At 50.3% G+C, this 17,224-nt stretch overlaps 1 protein-coding gene across 1 annotated transcript in view; it reads right to left on the bottom strand.

The window, feature by feature from the left end:
* The window catches only part of NOC2L (NOC2 like nucleolar associated transcriptional repressor), a 40,828-nt gene that overhangs the window by 3,410 nt on the left and 20,194 nt on the right, over positions 1 to 17,224 (bottom strand). Inside the window, exons 13-18 of the mRNA XM_088136767.1 lie at positions 16,792 to 16,905; positions 16,095 to 16,196; positions 13,142 to 13,285; positions 11,595 to 11,708; positions 10,712 to 10,850; positions 1,452 to 1,574 (exon numbers count right to left, since the gene is read on the bottom strand). Coding sequence (XP_087992893.1) covers positions 1,452 to 1,574; positions 10,712 to 10,850; positions 11,595 to 11,708; positions 13,142 to 13,285; positions 16,095 to 16,196; positions 16,792 to 16,905 — 736 coding nt within the window. The remainder of the gene's footprint in view (positions 1 to 1,451; positions 1,575 to 10,711; positions 10,851 to 11,594; positions 11,709 to 13,141; positions 13,286 to 16,094; positions 16,197 to 16,791; positions 16,906 to 17,224) is intronic.

Genomic DNA, 17,224 nt, shown 5'->3' with positions numbered 1-17,224 from the left:
ACCCCAGCCTGATTTCAGCCAGGAACATCTCTCCATCTTAATCAGAAACGTCGGGCATTGAAATTCAGGACTGCCTACCAACAAAACGAGGGTTTTGCCAGTGAAATTTGGGCCAGATTACGGTCCTTCCACGTTCAGGATTTTGCTCTACAAAGCTCATTAGGAGGGGATGGCATGGGCCGAGTGGAAAACAAAGCAGGAAAATGGAAACCGGAACCGCCACCCCAAAAGAGTCGGCACGAGGTGTTGAGCGAGGCTGCTGGGGCAGCTTTTCCCCCCCTCCAACGTTCTGGCAGCCCCAGAGAGAAATTATTTTGGGAGCTGGCACACAAACCCGCCAAAGGGTGCCAGCCGTTGTCCGCTCTGGCCTCTGCCTTCGGTCTATTCTGGGCAACGGCACTGAGGCTGGCATGCCAAGCCTCTGCCATCTGCTCCCGAGAATTGGGCACCGCGCCGACTTTTCACTGCAGAGCTGGGGGAGAAATGGTGGGAAGGGAAGCAAAGCGTAGCTGTGGGGGGGGGGTTTGAAAGCATCTCTCCCACTGCACAGCTAATGAGCAGAGTTGAGCCCTTAGAGTTGGTTTATGCAAAAGCCAAACTCTGAATTAATGAGAAAGGAAGGACAAAGACAGGCTCCCCAAAGATAGTCTCCTGGAGGGGTTTTGTTTGGGGGTGTTTTTTTTTTTTGGCTGGGGGTGAGGATATTCACTGGGACACCCCCTACGCCTCTCCCACCAGCCTTGATCCTGCTTCAAGGTCCCCACTGACCCTCTTCTGAGCCCCCAGGGGCTTCGGCAGCTGGTGTCCTGGTCCAGGCCAGAGAGGTGGAGCTGGGGGATTTTCAGACGAAGCACGTGCCCCCCCCAACACACACACACAGCACCAGCTGTTCCTCCAAGATGATTTGCCCCCAAGAGAGCCCTGGCATCGTCGGAGAGGTCCTGGGATCTGGGGACGTTTATGTAGTTGCATCTTTGCAGAGAACAGTAAAACTAAAGTGTGGAGTTGCCACCACCTGGACAGCTAAACCTCGGTGGGGTGGGGGTTCTGGCTTGTTTTTCCTGATGCTGGGCAACAAGATGGCTCAAGATGGTGGTCCAAAGGTTTACCGAAGGTGTGGGAAAGGTTGCTCCTGAGGAACAGAACAGCAGCCCCACCCTCCCCGTAGTGCTCAAAATCACACGGGTCGAACTGCAGGCGCAGAACAGATCCCCAGGACTAACCCCCCTGGCCGGTGTCCTCCAGCTGCCTAAACTGCCTTAGGAGACGAAGGAAGACATGCGCTTGGGGAATGTTTCAGCTTGAGTGCGGAGAGGCCTCCCTTCCAGCCTTGCATCAAGCCCAACCGCGTTGAGCAAAACTATCGGGGGCCTCAGGAGCTCCACCACGGATGGCCAGATCCCCCTTGGCCGCCACGTGCAGAACGGCAAGGAAGGCTTCGAATTCTTTACCATCTGAATCGCTCAAGCTCTCTTCCTCCGCCTCCTCTTCCTCGTCGTCCACTTCATATTCTCCTTCCTCCTCCTCGCTACTGCTCACGGGGACACCGTCTTCAGCCACCTTCTTCGTCTTCTCTGCACCCAGAAAAGAGAGAACAGGAACGGATGAGAAAGACGGGCCCCCTGTGCATTCAGAGAAGACCCCCCCAAACGTAAAGCGGTTCTTCTGCAAACGAGACGTTTAAAAAATCAGGCACGTGCGCCACCCAAGAGGCTGAACAGAAGAAAACAAGCTTATTTTCCTAGACTTTTATCCAGAGAAAAGGAGGGCTAGCCCCTTGCATGTTAGCAGTTCAACACAAAGAGAGGGGTACGATATATTACCACCTGAAGCTTGCTTAGAAGGTAGTTTCCAGATGAGTGTTGGGGGTGGGATGGAGGGGGAAGCTGCTCCCCGAACAGATTTTTATTTCAAGGCTAGAACAGGCAGGAAATTGCAATGGTGGACACGTCCACCCTCAGCAAGCAAGCTGGATCTGCAAGTAATAAAGCAGTAATTGCAGCCGACTGATAAATCAGATCTCCCCCATCTTCATCATAATCCCCTGCTATAAAGAATCAGGACCTCCCTGCTGCAGAGTGACCAAGGTGGACCAAGGCAGGGAGAAGAACCGGGTTCAAGCTGTGGTTTGCTGAATCTGGCCTGGATCAGGCCAAGGTTGAGGTTGGAACAGGATCTACGAGGGCTTTTCTCTTCTCCTGAAAGCAAGAGGGAAAAGGCAAGTTTCCAGACCTTATGAGGTGTAAAAAAAGCAGAGGGAGGCCCTTTACGAAGAGAAGCCGACAGAGGTTTCTAAAAAGGCTATGTGGGAGCGACAGAAGAAAGTGAGAAACATATTCTGCATTATTCTAAGCACCCCTCAATGCATTTCCAGACAGAAGGGCCGGATGCTCGTTTCGGTTATTTTTAAAAACTAGGGGAAAACCATCTTGGATCAAGTTCTATTGTTCCCCCTTTCCAAAGACAGGGAAAAACCAAGATGCGGAAGACTATTTATTAAACGTTTCTGCTCTTCTTCCAAGCCATCAATCTCCCACCAGCCTTTTCAACATTAACTACTTATTTTGATTTATTTATGACAATCCCGAGCCCGTTCTTCTTGCGGAAGTAAACTCAATAATAGGAGTTTATGAGGGGAGGGGAGGCAGCCAGCTTGCCAGTCAACGAAGCAAAGGCAACGCACCTTTTCCTCACTTTTCACCAATTCAGAGGCAGGAATGAGCTTTTGTTCCGTTTTTGAAACTGGATCACAAGAGATTTTTTTTTTTTTTTAAGTAAAGAGCTATCGTGAGTCTTTTTTAATAGCAATTTAAAGCAGTACGAGTTTCACTTTGTCGTTGCAATTTATACGCCGCCCCCCTCTCCGGGAAGAATGGCCAAGTTGGTGGGCGGTCCAAGCGACGGGCCCCCGGATATAAACGTGAAATGAACATAGATCCGAGCAAAAAAATTAAAAACAGAAAAATAAAACCATTAAGGTGTGTGCATTTATTCCCTTTCAGCCTAACAACTCTCCCAAAGCAGGAGAAATCGTATAAACTACTAGAAAAATCAAAATGCAATGAACGCTATTTAAAAACAAATGAAACTACCTGGTTTCCTGGCGGGGCTGAGGGCTTTTTTTTTTTATGATTCTCTAGCTGCTGTGTGTTTTATTTCTCGTTTTATTTTGTATTTGTATATAATTTTATTTGTTCTGAGCCGCCCAGAGTCACATACTGAGGTGGGCGGTTATATAAATCGATTTAATAAATAAATGCAACTCTGGCATCTTCCCCACAGGGTGACAGCAGTTGTGGGAGACACTTGGAAAAGGAAAACACTTTTTACTAGTTGCCCTCCCCTCTTTCGGCTCTGCAGATTCCGGGGGCTCGGAGAACAAGGGTTTGACGGGAGCTGTGATGTGAATCCTTGCAAATTAAAAGCGCTCGCTTTGCCCTGGAGGTCCCCGAATTCCCAGGGGCCCTGATTTCCTGCTCGCCTGGCCCAAGACTCATTTCTTCAGGCACCCCCTTTGTCAGGGCCAGATGCAAGACGACTGGCAGAGTGGCCACCAGGAGCGGATAAACCCCGGGAGCACGTCACACGGGTGTGTGGGGGGGGGGCTGCTTGGCACCAACGCCCTGTGCAACCCAGCGCCCTTGTGGAGCACAGCGGCTGCAACGGGCAACGACTGAGTGACATCCTGTGATTAAGACCCTGGCGGTGGGCTGGCACGGGGGGGGCTAGGGGAACAAGAGCAAAGGTGCCTTTGCAGAACAACCCCCTATGGCGCGGTCATTCCCCAATTAGTGCATTCACAAATTCCTTTTTTGAACACGGGCACACCTGTGCAGTTTTCTCCGCGTGTGGCTGAAGTGGAACCCCCTCGCTTTCCCGGATGGGTTTCCCCCGAGTTGCCCACTTAGCCTGCACCCCCAATGTGCTAGAAGGCCCCCTCCACACCCCACCCAGGGCCGACCCTGCTTAGCTTTCTGATCCCCTTGGGTGCATTCTGCAACGGCGCTGCAGGCTGTGTGTTCGCTCTTTCTCCCTGCTGCCCCTTAGATTAAGGGCTTCTGGGAGATTTCGTGGAAGGCTTCCCCTCTCCTTTCTTTCCAATCCTTCCTTGCAGAAGCTCCGATTTTCGGTTGCACAAGTTGGAAGAGGAAGGAAGGAAAAGAGAGAGCAAAGGAAGGAGGGAGGGAGAGACAGACAGAAGCAAGAAAGCAAGGAGACACAGAAAGAAGAAGAAGAAGGAGGAGGAGAGGAAGGAAGGAAGGAAGGAAGGAAGGAAGGAAGGAAGGAAGGAAGGAAGGAAGGAAGGAAGGAAGGAAGGAGACAGACAGAAAGGGGAGGGAGGGAAGGAAGGAAGGAAGGAGACAGACAGACATAGAAAGAGGAGGGAGGGAGGGAAGGAAGGAAGGAAGGAAAAGAGAGAGAGAAGAAAGGAGGGAAAAAAGCAAGCAACCAAGCAAGAACCATTGCCCTCTCCTGATTATCCCCGGCCCCTGGAATCCAGAGGTAGACTGCCACTGTACATGGAAGCTCCATTTAATCCAACTGTGGCACATCTTATGGACTTGTTTCCCCAAGAAATAAAGCCTACGGGAACAGAGCTGCGAGGATGGCCCCCGGAAACCCATCCAGGGGACAAGACCCATATCAAGGGCTTCCTGACACTCCTCCAAGACCTCGCCTCTCCTCCGTTCAAAGGGGGAGGGGGGAGAAGAGGGTGCTTGCTTCTTCCCCTCTTGTCCCAGGGCTCCCCCCTCCCGGAGCCGAGCACGCCCCATCCATCTTGGCCAGCGGCCCCCGCCTGCCTCTGCGCTGCCCCCCCGCCCCTCCCCGGAATCGTTGCTGGCTGGAGTCGGAGATCTCAGCCCGAGTTTTAATATAATTTAGACCGGAAGCAAGAGCACTCTATAGGATTTATTAATCACTTTAACAATGGAGCTATTACTGGAGGTGCAGCAAGGCGGGGGGCGGGGGGGAGATGGGAAATTCTCCCTGCTTCCCTCCCCCCTCCTTCCTCCTCTACCACCAGCCTGTCACCCATTTTTCTCTACAAGGAGAATGTCCTCGCCCCAAAACACTCATCCCGAATCACTTGGGGTGCAAGCTCCCCCCACCCCAGAATACAAGAGTTTCAGGATGCACGGCTAAAAAGTCAACTCCCACCCTTTAAGGCACAGCCCACCAAGCCCTACCCCTAAACTGGCCAGAATTACACGTAAAAGGGAGCCCCCTCCCCGCCATTTTCCCAATGCCCTTTGCACGACCCGGGCCTGGTTTTGGGAACTCATCCCGTAGATGCAGCTGTTACGCTAAGCAGCCTTTTCAGCTGAGAAGGGATTCAGGAAGGCCCTAGGCGTGTCCAAAGCAGGGAAAATTCAACAAAAACTCGGTGCCGAGACTGGGCCTGTCAGCCTCCCTTAGCATGTGTCAAGGAAGCGTGCAAAATGAGCGCCAAGCCCCCTAAAAGACGCAGGGCGATGCCAACGCCAATCTCACGCATGAACTCTCAGGGACCCATTTATGGGAGAAAAGCGCTTGCATTTTAAGTTACTTCAACCCAGTTAGAAGAGGGGGACCCAAACCACCCCCCGAACAGCAATTCCTGGCCTTCAGCTGCTTTTTTATTCCCCTCTACAGACCCCCACCCCGCTCAATCAGAAGGCGCAAAACCCAGAAAGGCAAGTTTCAAGTCCCCAAGGGAAATTTGGGACATAATCCTCGGCTGATTGCATCATCTATTTTCCTCGGCCGCCCCCTTCCTTGCGCCCCTGCTGACATTTAGGGGAGGGGGGGCAGGACTGGCTAATTACTCCTTAAAAGGATCACGCCAGCCTGCCAGCTCCAACCCCCCCACTACATGCAGGGAAGGCTAAGGGGGCTCGGGACAGGGGCCCCACCGTGCGTGGCCGAGAAACCCACTCCCATCGTGGCTTTTCCCTCCTCCCCAACCCGCTCCGGTCACTCCGAGCCCCCTTCCCGTCCCCGCATTCAATTGGCATAATGTGATTACGCGCTGGATACCCGCTAAAGTTCATTAGACGTGTGCCGTCGCTTAATGCGGACAGATCGCTCATTACGGGCAGGGTCTGGGGAGACGGTGTGCCGGCCGAGCGGATCTCCAGCGGCTTTAATTGCCTCCTGACACGGCAATCCGCCACCAGACCCCGAGCCCATTAATAACCGCGGGCAGCCGCAGACTCCCCTCCCGGAGCCTCGTCAGCCGGTAAATGAGAGGAATGCGCGGCGTCGCCTCTCTCTGTGGTGGCTGCAGACGAGCCATTGATCAAATCTGGCAGGCAGGAGGGTGACCCCCGTTCTCGGAAACACAGGCGGAGGGGGGCCTCGGGACGGGGGCGCCCGGCTCCTTGACCTCCTGCCCTGTTTCTCCCGAAGAAGCCAAGTCACCTCTCGCAGCCGGCTTGTATTCATAGCGTGGCTCCAACGCTCCGCCGCGACGCCGCATGGAGGGGAGGCGAAGGAAGGCCAACGCTTTCGGAGCCATGGTTAAGCCACGATTTATTTTAAGTATGGCTTCCTGACCGAGCCACAAGGGATGGGTTCATCCTTTGCAGTCAACTGTAAACAGCCATAGCTTGCCAGCCGTGAGGGTGGGGCCCACACAAATTCGGGTGTGGGGGGAATGCAACAGAAATAGCATTTATCCAAAGAGCCCAGGTGGGATCTTTAGGAGCAGCAGCTCTGCATCAGCTCAAACACCTACTTAGTCCACAGACATGGAAGATATACAGCTAATCCTCGTTTAGCGACCACAATTGGGACTGGCAACTTGGTCATTGAGCAAAGCGATCGCTAAGTGAAACCGCGACTATGCTTATGATCTTACTTCAGCTTTCCTTTGCTTTACAGACCTGCGAATGTTGTAAATGTGGTTGTAAAGTTACTTTTTCATCACTGTTGTAACTGCAAACAGTCACTAAATGAGGCCGTCGCTAAACAAGGACTACCTGTACGTGCAACGGGATACTTTCTCTCACCCACTACAAAGAGCTGCTTCGTCCTGGTGGTGATGTGTAGCTCTTAAGACTTCCCACCTGTTCCAACCCCATCTGAGAGCTACTCAAGAGGGCAACCCGACCAAATCTTGTGGCAGGGGATTCCCACAGCCAACAAATGTACCCCTTGGAAATTACTACGTCCCCACCTTCTCCCAATTCTATTTAACAATAGGTTTGACCCCAAATGCCAGCCCAATGAGAGACAGAGAAAAATATTGTTCTGTCTACTTTCGCTACTCATCCTACAGAAGCTTGGGAATTCAAATCCCAGGGTCCTTAGCCAAGGCGAGGATGATGGGAGTTGCCGTCCAACGCTTCTGCAGGGTGCCAACCTTTTCCCTTTCACTCTCCCAAACTTATCAGGTCTGAAAACCGGTGCTTTAACTTGGGGGGGGGCATTTGCACAGCACCCCCCACTCATCTTTTTGATTGGGAGGGAGCAGGTAAAGGTGAACCGACCTGTTTTGCAGGAGCATCGACTCAGCTCCAGGCAAAGCGCGACGCCACTCTTCCAAGCCTGCAGCCATTGAGGACTGGGGCTGCCTTCTCCAGACCAACTTATTCCGCCGAGATTAGGGTTGCTATAAAACGCTAATGAGTGCTTAACTATGGCAATATTTAATTAAAAAAGAAGAAGAAGAAGAGGGGTTGCGAGCTGCTGCTAATTAACAGAAAATTGGTAATTTCCTAGCTATTAACGGCTTATTTTCCACTCATCTGCACACAGGCAAGGAAGAAAAGCGATAGCATAAATAGGAAACACGTTGTGCCAAACAGGGAAGAGCTGTGCCTCCAGGTTGAACACAATCTGGCCTATCAAGAGGCGAACGCGATTTCCAAAATTGGGGGAGCCTGCGTCCTCTCCTTGCCCCAACCCCAACCCTATATTGGGGAATTTTTCCTGCAGCCAAGAGACTGCCCCACTTCCTTAACAAAATGCCCCCCAACCATCTCCCATTTTAAGTTCCAAGATGAATGTCACCTCTGGGATCCCAGGTCCCAAATTTCTGGCCCTTTGCATCAGCTCAGGCCTTTATGCAGCTAAGCCAAGCTTGTCCATGCAAGATGTTTTTCTAATCCCAGTCCCCTCATCCTTTCTGGGCAGGTAGTCTCCAAACACAGACTCACAAAGGGCTGCGACAGGCAGCCTCCATTAACTGCTGTCTGTTTTACACACCCCTTGCCCAACTTGGACCATATGCTGGCTGGTTTCAGAGATTATGGGACACCTGAATGAACTCGTGTCTTGCCTCTGTGTAACGCAGGGACGCAGCGGTGATTTATACAGCAAACCGGGGCGGTTCCCAAGTAAAAACATTAAGAACAAGGCGATGGGGATGCTAAAGGATTTCAGAATGATTAGGAAGTTTGGGACGTGATGAAGGGAAGGAAGAAAAGGAGGTGAATTCCAAATCAGACTCAGAACCCTGACTAGCCTTACGGCCCTTAAAAGAAAAGTCAAGCTTCTATACCTCTTGAACATTCGAACTTGGAAAGCTCAAGGAAGTTGGGCCCACCGAGGAACGTTGGTTAAAGAAACCAAAGAGCTTTAGATGATGTCCCGTCTCCCAATTCCCCAGGCGTAACGTGGCACGCCGAGGCCCTCCCGGCTCGGTTCCACCCACCCGACGGATTGAGGGCAGCCTGGCAGAGAAAGGAAGACTTCCAGATGTGACAGCGCCTTCTGTTCCTCCACCAAAGGTGGCTCGTCTGCTCCAGAAGCATCACCACCCACCTAGAGAGCTTCCCTCGCCTCTTCCCTCCTGGGAAAACCCGTCTTGGCAGCTGCCTTCCAAAAAGGAAAAGAAAAAACTGACAACATCAGCAGCCCACCGAGGCGCAACCAGATTGCCTGTTGAGGAATACGGAGACGACGTGCTCGGCTACTACCTGCTGCGCGCAGAAGTCAAAGCAAGGGGAAAACCCAGCTGGGACTTTGCTTCGGGGCACAGATGCCCCCCCCATCATCTCAGGACTGCGGAGACAGCGAGGCACCCAGGAATGGATGACAACGCCTCCATCAGTCCTTCAAAAGTCTACGGGAAAGGCTTGTGGAATCGGGTGCGGCAAAGCTTTAAAATTATCTACCTACCTACCTATCAAAACAGCATTGGGGAAAATTTCAAGGAAGAACACACCTCACTTGCTTTGTCCTGCAGGAAATGTGCAAATTCCCCTGGGAAGCTCACAGACAAGTTATCTGCCCCCCCCCATACCACCTCTGACTGGGGGGGTTTCATGGGAAAATTGTTACTGACCGACCATCCAGACTGGGCCGGCCCGGGGCTGCATAACGCCTCCTGCCCTCCGAAGAGGCCTTTGCTGATTAAATATGCAAATTTTTCTTTATTAATGGGTTAAGCCTGCATATAATTTGCACGCCAGCCCTAGCTGAAAAGCACCAAGCTGGAAGAAACCTGTTCTAGTCTGTGAGAGGAGAAAGAGAAACACGGCAGAGAAAGGAAGGTGCATGTTTTCAAAAAATAGGAACAATTAGGGGTCTGCAACGCATTCTAAAATCGAACCGTTTCAAGTTTGAAACTTTGCATTTTGGATACGAAATGCCCCATTTCAACCGTCATCATGTTGAGTCTGAAAGAGTTTCGGCAAGAGTTGTTTCAATCTCAGGAAAGCACCCCCAAAAGTGTGGGGGTGGAATTTAAATCCTTGTCAGTTTCAAACATTTTCCCTGATAATCAACTGCGATGGTGGTTTATCCAAGGACTCGTTTCTTGGTTATGGGATATGATATTTTCTCAGTTGCTATGCATTTTAATTCTTGCATTACTGCCACGGTTTTTACTTTAATTTTGGTCGCCACCCAGAGTCACTCGCTGAGCAGGGCAGCCATACAAATTGCAATGAGGAAATTTTTTTAAAAAAATGGTTTTTACCAATCTGCTGAATACTGAGGCTCTACCCTGCACGGCAGTGATTGTATCAAACTGCCCCGATCAATCGATCAAATTTATTGCGCTCATTGAACAGCGATTCCAAATGGTCCCTCTGCAGGTTACGATAAATTTGCCGAACTGCTCGGCCTGATAAAAGGTCACTTAAAAAAAGAGGTCAAAGATGCATTTTCCGACGAGATGTTAGAAACAGAGCTCTTCCGAGAAGCATGTGTGGACTAAGATGATCTCTTCAGCTCAGGCAGCTGATGGTTGGTTGATTTTTGAGGCTACTTACGTTCCTAAAGGTTGTTGCTTAATTCAGTTATTATTCTTTTCTTAATCGGTTTCTTACCATGAACGGTTCATCATTTATTTACCGGGGATGTAAATGATAACATTAACTGGGTATGATTCGTATACTTCGGGGTTAACCACCGGGAGCCCAGCCGACTGAATAAACGAAGGAATGAATAAAATCACAGCAGTGCTATCAGCTCAAAGATCTCACACCCAGTTCTTGGCCCACTTTGTAGATTTATGCTTTTAAGATGAATTTTTTTCTTGGGGCTTAAAAAGGATTCTGGAAGCACCGCGGCCCTGCAAGGCACATGTGTGCATCCCTGGGCTGACTTTTAAAGAGAAAGTCTTCCTGGGAAAGCGCTCTGCAATGGAAGGGATGGGTGGGGGACAGACCGAAAGGTTCCCCCCACTTTTAAATTCTTTTAAATTCTAGCCTGAAGCTTGTGGCAAGTTAGTAAAGGGCAACGCACTTTGTGAAACTTCCTTGCCCCAAACATTTCCTACCTTTGAGGGAAAAAACATCCGAGCTCTCTTCTTCCGAACTGCTCTCCATCTCAAAGAGGTCCTTAAACTCCCTGTTGTCGTCTTCTTTCTTTTCACTCGGCTTCTTCCGTTTGATTTCAGGGAAGTTTAGATCTTCCAGCTGAGACAGGCAACAAGGGAAGGAAAGAAGAAGAAAAAAAGGGAAACCGCTATTAAGAAGTAAACCCAGCTGAACATCTCTCCTGCCTCATCAATGGCCTCTATTTGGCTCCAACGCAGGAGCAAACATGTGGCCATTGCAAGCATGTTTTTAAACGCCATAAAAACTAGATATATAGAGGGGGAAAAAACAGATTGGAAAAGAGGGGAATATGGCAGAGTTCCACATGAGCAAGTGTTAAAACACAACCACTGAAGTAAAATATTGTCACGGATGGAGTCTGAAATAGTGAAGAGGGGGAAAAAAATATCCTAAAGAGAAATTTTGAGTTTTATTTCTGGGTAGGGGTGGGGCGACTGTGAAAATGCCAGATTGTCTTTCATTTTTCAATCCTTTGGCCCCAGCAATGACAGCCTTCACAAAAGAATGTGACAAATCCCTCTTCTAGAGTTTCTGAGCGGAGTTTCCAAGCAAGTTTCCAGCCTGAAAGGGCTCGATTACAGCTTGATGAAAAAGTTGGGGATCTCCCCACTTTGGGCTGCAATAGGAACCGGGGCAAAAATACTCCTTGGATTACAATCATTGTGTGGCCAACCTGTCCAACCTACAAGGCCAGGTTACTTAGGACTAAACCCTGACAAGTCCAATTAACCAGAAAGGAACAATACATCAATTGGTCACCAACTGCCATTCTTCTCTGCTAAGACCTCAAGATGGCCTAAATTTAGGGACTTCTGTTCCTACCCGCTCTTTGCCAGTGATCTCCAGCTGTATCTCCTTCTCTCTCAGTTTCTTCCAAGTCACATAATATGTCATTAGCGGAGTTCCTTCTTCTTTTACATTTTTTTCCCATTGCTCCTGTCGAAAATTGGCCAGAAAGAGACACAAGAGTGGTGTCAACCAAGCGCTTCCCAATGTTCACAACCATTCCCCTTTTCCCCCTCGGGTGCAAGGGGTCTTCTAGATTCCTATTCCAATTCTGCAGACTGAAACGAGGCTGAAAAAGCCAAGATGAGTGTTCAAAATGACTCCAGGGAGGGAAAAAAACTGCTTATGGGACTTCTGGACAGAAAGAAAATTTGTATTTAATCCATGCAAATTTGATCCAATGCAGAGGGCAGCGCCAAGGAGCTAAAAAGGGCGCTATTTATAGACTTTTGGGCAATTTTACACCACCACTGAAGAGGAAAGCTGGTTAAGATCAATGGATTTCAGCCAGATTTTCCCCAGAAATTGGAAATTTAAGAAATATCGTGCTGCATAGGTCATTTCATGTTCTGTTACTGATAAGGTCTTTTCTCTCTAAACCTGATTTAATGCTATCGCTGTTAAGCCACAAAAGGGTATGAGTTTGACTTAGCGCTTATTGCAGGCCTGGCTATACGTGGTTTATTCAGTAAACCATGTTTAAACAAGCCAGGATGGAGCTCTCTATGTTGGTTTCAGCAAGAAACTCTCCATGGATTGCCCCTGATTTTTTGGAGAACTAGTTCGCAGGAATGTACTAAACGGTCATATGCTTAAACTGGTCTACCTGTCCATCTAATAAATCAATGGGATAAATTAACAAGCAAATGAGCACCAGGCAAGTAAGATGATTTCCCTTGATTTTTGTTTACTGCGCTGTTTTTAATTTCCTTCCTTCCTTCCTTGCGCTAGCATTTCTTCTAACTTTAGCACCCATGCTGAGAAAGACTTGTAAAAGCTGTGCCTATCGCGTGCGTGTGGGTGGGCAAGGTCCCGTTATACCCATCGCAACTTCCATGCTGCACATTTCTAAGCGGAAAGAAGAGAAAATGCAGGACAGCCAATACTGCTGATCTCTTAAAAGTGGTTCCTTTAGCCATGATGTCTGATCTGAACTGGGTCTCAGTTATTCATCTGGGAAATGGGATCCAGAAGGCCCCTTTGGGCTTCTGCTCCCACCCTCCCCAGCAAGGATGGCTAACTGCAAGAGATTCTGGGAATCCTCTAATCAGGCGGCACCAGCGAGCTGATTTTATACACCTCTAAGTATAGTTTCTACGCATCGTGATGCGCATCACATGTTCCTGTAATTTTTAATTCCCTTTTAGCTTAACTGACCATTCTAATGGTGGTTGGGCTGCGCTATGGTGTGGGGAAGTGCATTATAACTACTTTATCTGTTTGGTTCTGTTCAGAAATCAAGAACGAAATGGTTTCGGAAAAGCTTTGGCATAAACCTCCCTCTCTCGACGCATGACATAAGCAGGTGTTTCTGTTGGATGCACCTTCCAAAATGAGCAAAACGGGGAAAAGAGCCGACTCACCACGGCCTCCCGATTAGAGACGCCAAAGGAAGCTTTCTGGCGCTTGGCGGTGATATACGCGGAGTTCTCCTGCAGTTTTTCCAAGAGCTGGCGGATGGTTTTGCAATAGTTGGCAATCTTGCATTCCTTCAGGAAGGACTTCAGCTGGGGAGGAGGAGGAGGAGGAGGAGGAGGAGGAGGACAGGGACCGGAAAGAAACAAGACAGCAAAAAATTCCATGAATGGCTCCCTTTTTTTAAAAAAAATTCTGACTCGTACACAGTTTCCTATCCTCAAGCTTAGATCTGGCTGGCAAAAGTGCAAAAATCAGGATGGGTGGGATCCAGCATTTCCAAAGCCTTGGCTCTAATTTAAAGATGGAATAGAGAAAGCAACTCTTAAGGTCTTGCAGAGTAGGAGAAAAGCAGCGAACGGTGCCTTTTCGAAACGGAAACAGCCCTGCCTTCACAAGCTGTCGATGGAATCCTGGCCTGGCTGGCCCGGACAGGTCTTCCCGGTGGCCCTTCTTTAGTGACCCCCAACCTCAAGGCCAGCAACGGCTGTTCCTGACAACCAAAGATCCCATTTTATGTCTCAGCCTAACCCCAACAGGAGCTGATGGGCTGAAGCAGGCCAAGCTGCTTGGAAGGCCAGCCGGCGGGTTCCTGCTTACTCTGTCTGGTTCCCGCTCTGTTTTATCAGTGCCAAGGAGAGAGACAGCAAGCGTGCAGGTAGGTAGGAAGGAAGATGAAAGAGAGAAAGGAAGATGAAAGAGAGAAAGGAAGGGAGGGAGGACAGAGAAAGAGCAAAGAAGGAAGGAGAGGGAGGAAGGGGTGAGGGAGGGAAGAAGGAAGGACAGAGAAAGAGGAAGGAAGGAAGGAAGGAAGGAAGGAAGGAAGGAAGGAAGGAAGGAAGGAAGGAAGGAAGGAAGGAAGGAAGGAAGGAAGATGAAAGAGAGGAAGGAAGGGAGGGAGGGAGGGAGAACAGAGAAAGAGCAAAGAAGGAAGGAGAGGGAGGAAGGGGAGAGGGAGGGAAGAAGGAAGGACAGAGAAAGGAAGGAAGGAAGGAAGGAAGGAAGGAAGGAAGGAAGGAAGGAAGGAAGGAAGGAAGGAAGGACAGAGAAAGAGCAAGGAAGGAAGGAGAGGGAGAGAGAGGGAAGAAGGAAGGACAGAGAAAGAGGAAGGAGAAAGGAAGGAAAGAAAGTGAGAGGGAGGAAGGGAGGGAGGAAAGAAGGAAGGACAGAGGGAGGGAGGGGAGGGGGGAGGGAAGAAGGGAGGGGGAGGGAAGGGGAGGGGGAAGGAAGGGGAGGGGGAAGGAAGGGGAGGGAGAGGGAGGGAGGGGGAAAAGAGAAAAAGGAAACCAAAAGCTAAAGAAAGAGTGAAATAAAAAGGGAGGGCGGGGAGGGCGAGGAAGGGAAGGGAAGATATGTTCCATCTCACAAACATATCGACTTAAAACAGCATGTGAAACTTGCTCCTGTGTTAGACCACGGCCTTCCCCGGCCTAACACAGTCCAGCTCTTAGACCACAGCTCCCACCCTCAACAGGCTAGCCGGAGCTGATGGGAGTCCCAGTCCAATCCTGGCTGAAGGGTCACCGTTCTGTGCACCTGCTTCTGAGAGAGGCGTTTCTCAACCCAAAGCCTGAATTCGCTTTTCCAAAAGTCAGCATCCTCCCTGGACTGCAGACGTCTCGGGATGTCACCGCTGGGTTCCCGAGCCAGCTCTGAAGGAGGGGCCCTGGATCAGGCCAGCTACTTGACCCAGGGGACGGGGTGTGTGTGCAGAGTCTTTCACCAAGAGAAGCCTTTCACACAGCTCTGTGTGCGTGCGTGAAAACGGAGACCCTTCGTCCCTGCTCACTTGACCTCAGACCCGCCCTTCCCTGACGGTGGCTTCCACCCCAACGCCAGGACCGTTTGGCGACTGCTCGGCCTTCTTTTGTCCAAAACGAAAGGGGGAACGCAGGAGAGCAGGCGGGACGAGCCCTCTAGGCGCCCAAAGCGAAGGGAGGGCTCCCTTTCAAAAACATACGCCTCCTTTCACGCGCACCCCCCTTGCAACTTCCAGCAGAGGAAGAGAAGACAAGGGGGCATTCATGCCGCGCTCTGGAGGAAGCCACGCGGCCTGGCACAGCCACCGAAGGGAAAACCCAGCTGCCAGCCCTTCCTGTATAACACTCCGGCCAAGTGCTGCGGCTGGAGCGGAAGGGGAGACGTCAAGCCGTTGCCGGCCCTCCACGCTCCCCCACCTGCCCCAATTCAACCGGGCTGCCTCGGGGGCTTCCTGCTTTCCACGCACAGCTTGGCCCTGGATCTCAGCCACCGCTGACCTCCTCTTCAGGGGTGGTCTAACGAGCCAGACGGAGCGGGAAGCCCACCCTGGGAAGCCCACCCTGGGCGGAAGGCAGGGCTGAGCCAAGGCAAGGGGCGGCGGCGGCGGGGACCGGCACACAGGCCTCAGAGATACACCGCAAAGAAAATCCCATTTTCCTGCAGCGTCATTGCGCTTGGAAGCCTCACCTTCGCAGTGCAGTAGGGTGGAAAGGAGTTGTGGGTCCTTAAAACGCTTCTGGCAGGTTTAAGGAGAAGGAGGAAAAATACTTTCCTGCCCCCCCCCCATTATTTAGCCAAGCAAGGCTAAACAATGCCACCATTGTGCAATGCAAAACTCCACTATTCCGCAATGTCCCTATTCTGCAAAAAGACATTAAATGTGGCACTCTCTTGACACTTTCCCCCCCATTTTACTGATGTTAAGGTAAGTTTCTAGTCCTTGGTGGGCCTGGAAGCATGAAAAATGCCTGTCAAATTACCAAATAGGCTTATTCACCCTAGTAAGCCATACAATCCGTCCAAAACAAAGAGGATGGTTTTTGCTTTAGGCTGGCAAGCGGGGAGAGAACTCGGGGACGCGTGGCAAATCTTTTCTGCCCAAGGCATCTATTTATTTTTAGGTACCGAAACTCCTCTTACCTGAAGGATGGCAGGCAGAGCCAGTTCTGGAAAACCGATCATGTAGGACTGACTGTGGAGATACTCTAAAGTCAAGTCATAGAGCTGTTCGAGGAGGCCGTCCTGGGAAGGGAGAGAAATAAAAACAGATGCAAAGAATTTAAAAGCAGCAGATGAAGGCAAGTGAGGAGGTATATCCCACCTGCACTGTGAAGAATACTCTAAATAATTTTTAAAGGGACAAACATCGCCAGATCCTTATAGGAACCACAGCATTTGAAAGGACGCAGCTACAGCATCCGTGACCAAAAATTGTTCGGTCTCGACTTAAATCAGTGTTTTTCAAACTCGGCCACTTTAAGAGGTGTGGACTTCAACTCCCAGAATTGCTGGCTGGGGAATTCTGGGAGTTGAAGCCCACACCTCTTAAAGTGGCCATGTTTGAAAAACACTGACTTAAACATCTCCGGCGAAAGGACCCCACCACCTTGCAAGGCACAGTTCTGAGAAATTCCAGGAGCTTTTCTTAAAATGTATGGTGTCCTTACTTAAAAGGCATCAAAAAGTGAGGCTTGGATGATGGACGCTCAATTCTAAGTTGCACGATTCATTTCTGAGAAGCAGGTGGAAGATCAAAGCATCGGCACATTGCTGTTTACGCATTACTGCTCATCCTAAAATATAAAGCTCCCCTCGTCGCCTCCCCCCTGCTGTTTACCCGGAAGGCCTTCTCCTGTAGGTTGGCATTGGAGAGCTTCAAGATGACTGCAAAGTTAATGGGCTTGGCGCTCATGCGCCCCGGTTTCTTGTTGAAGTCCACCTGTTGGAAAACCTGTGGGAAAAACAAACGAACAGGACAGAGAGGTCAGGCAAGCATCAACGGAAGAGAAGGTGTGTGAAGATGCAAATCCCAAATAAATCTTAAGACAGCCACTTCCATCGCCTCCAGCCTGCAGAAGTCAACCTGGTCATCTTAAATGTGCTGGGGGGCAGTTTCCATCGCCCCCAGTTAGATGGCCATCAATACCAGACTGAGAAAGGTTTCCACACACCTCCCAACAATAGCTCCCCGCAGGGAAAGAAAAGAGCATTTGCATTAAGGCAGAAAGCTAGCAAAAAAGCCCTACAGATCTCCTAGGCTCCTTGACCAT

This window comes from Python bivittatus, unplaced genomic scaffold (genome assembly GCF_059951505.1).
Source record: "Python bivittatus isolate LINGU-HERP-01145 unplaced genomic scaffold, Pbiv_v1 ctg000090_np1212, whole genome shotgun sequence".
Lineage (NCBI taxonomy): Eukaryota > Metazoa > Chordata > Lepidosauria > Squamata > Pythonidae > Python > Python bivittatus.
This window is presented reverse-complemented; position numbering and strand designations above follow the sequence as displayed.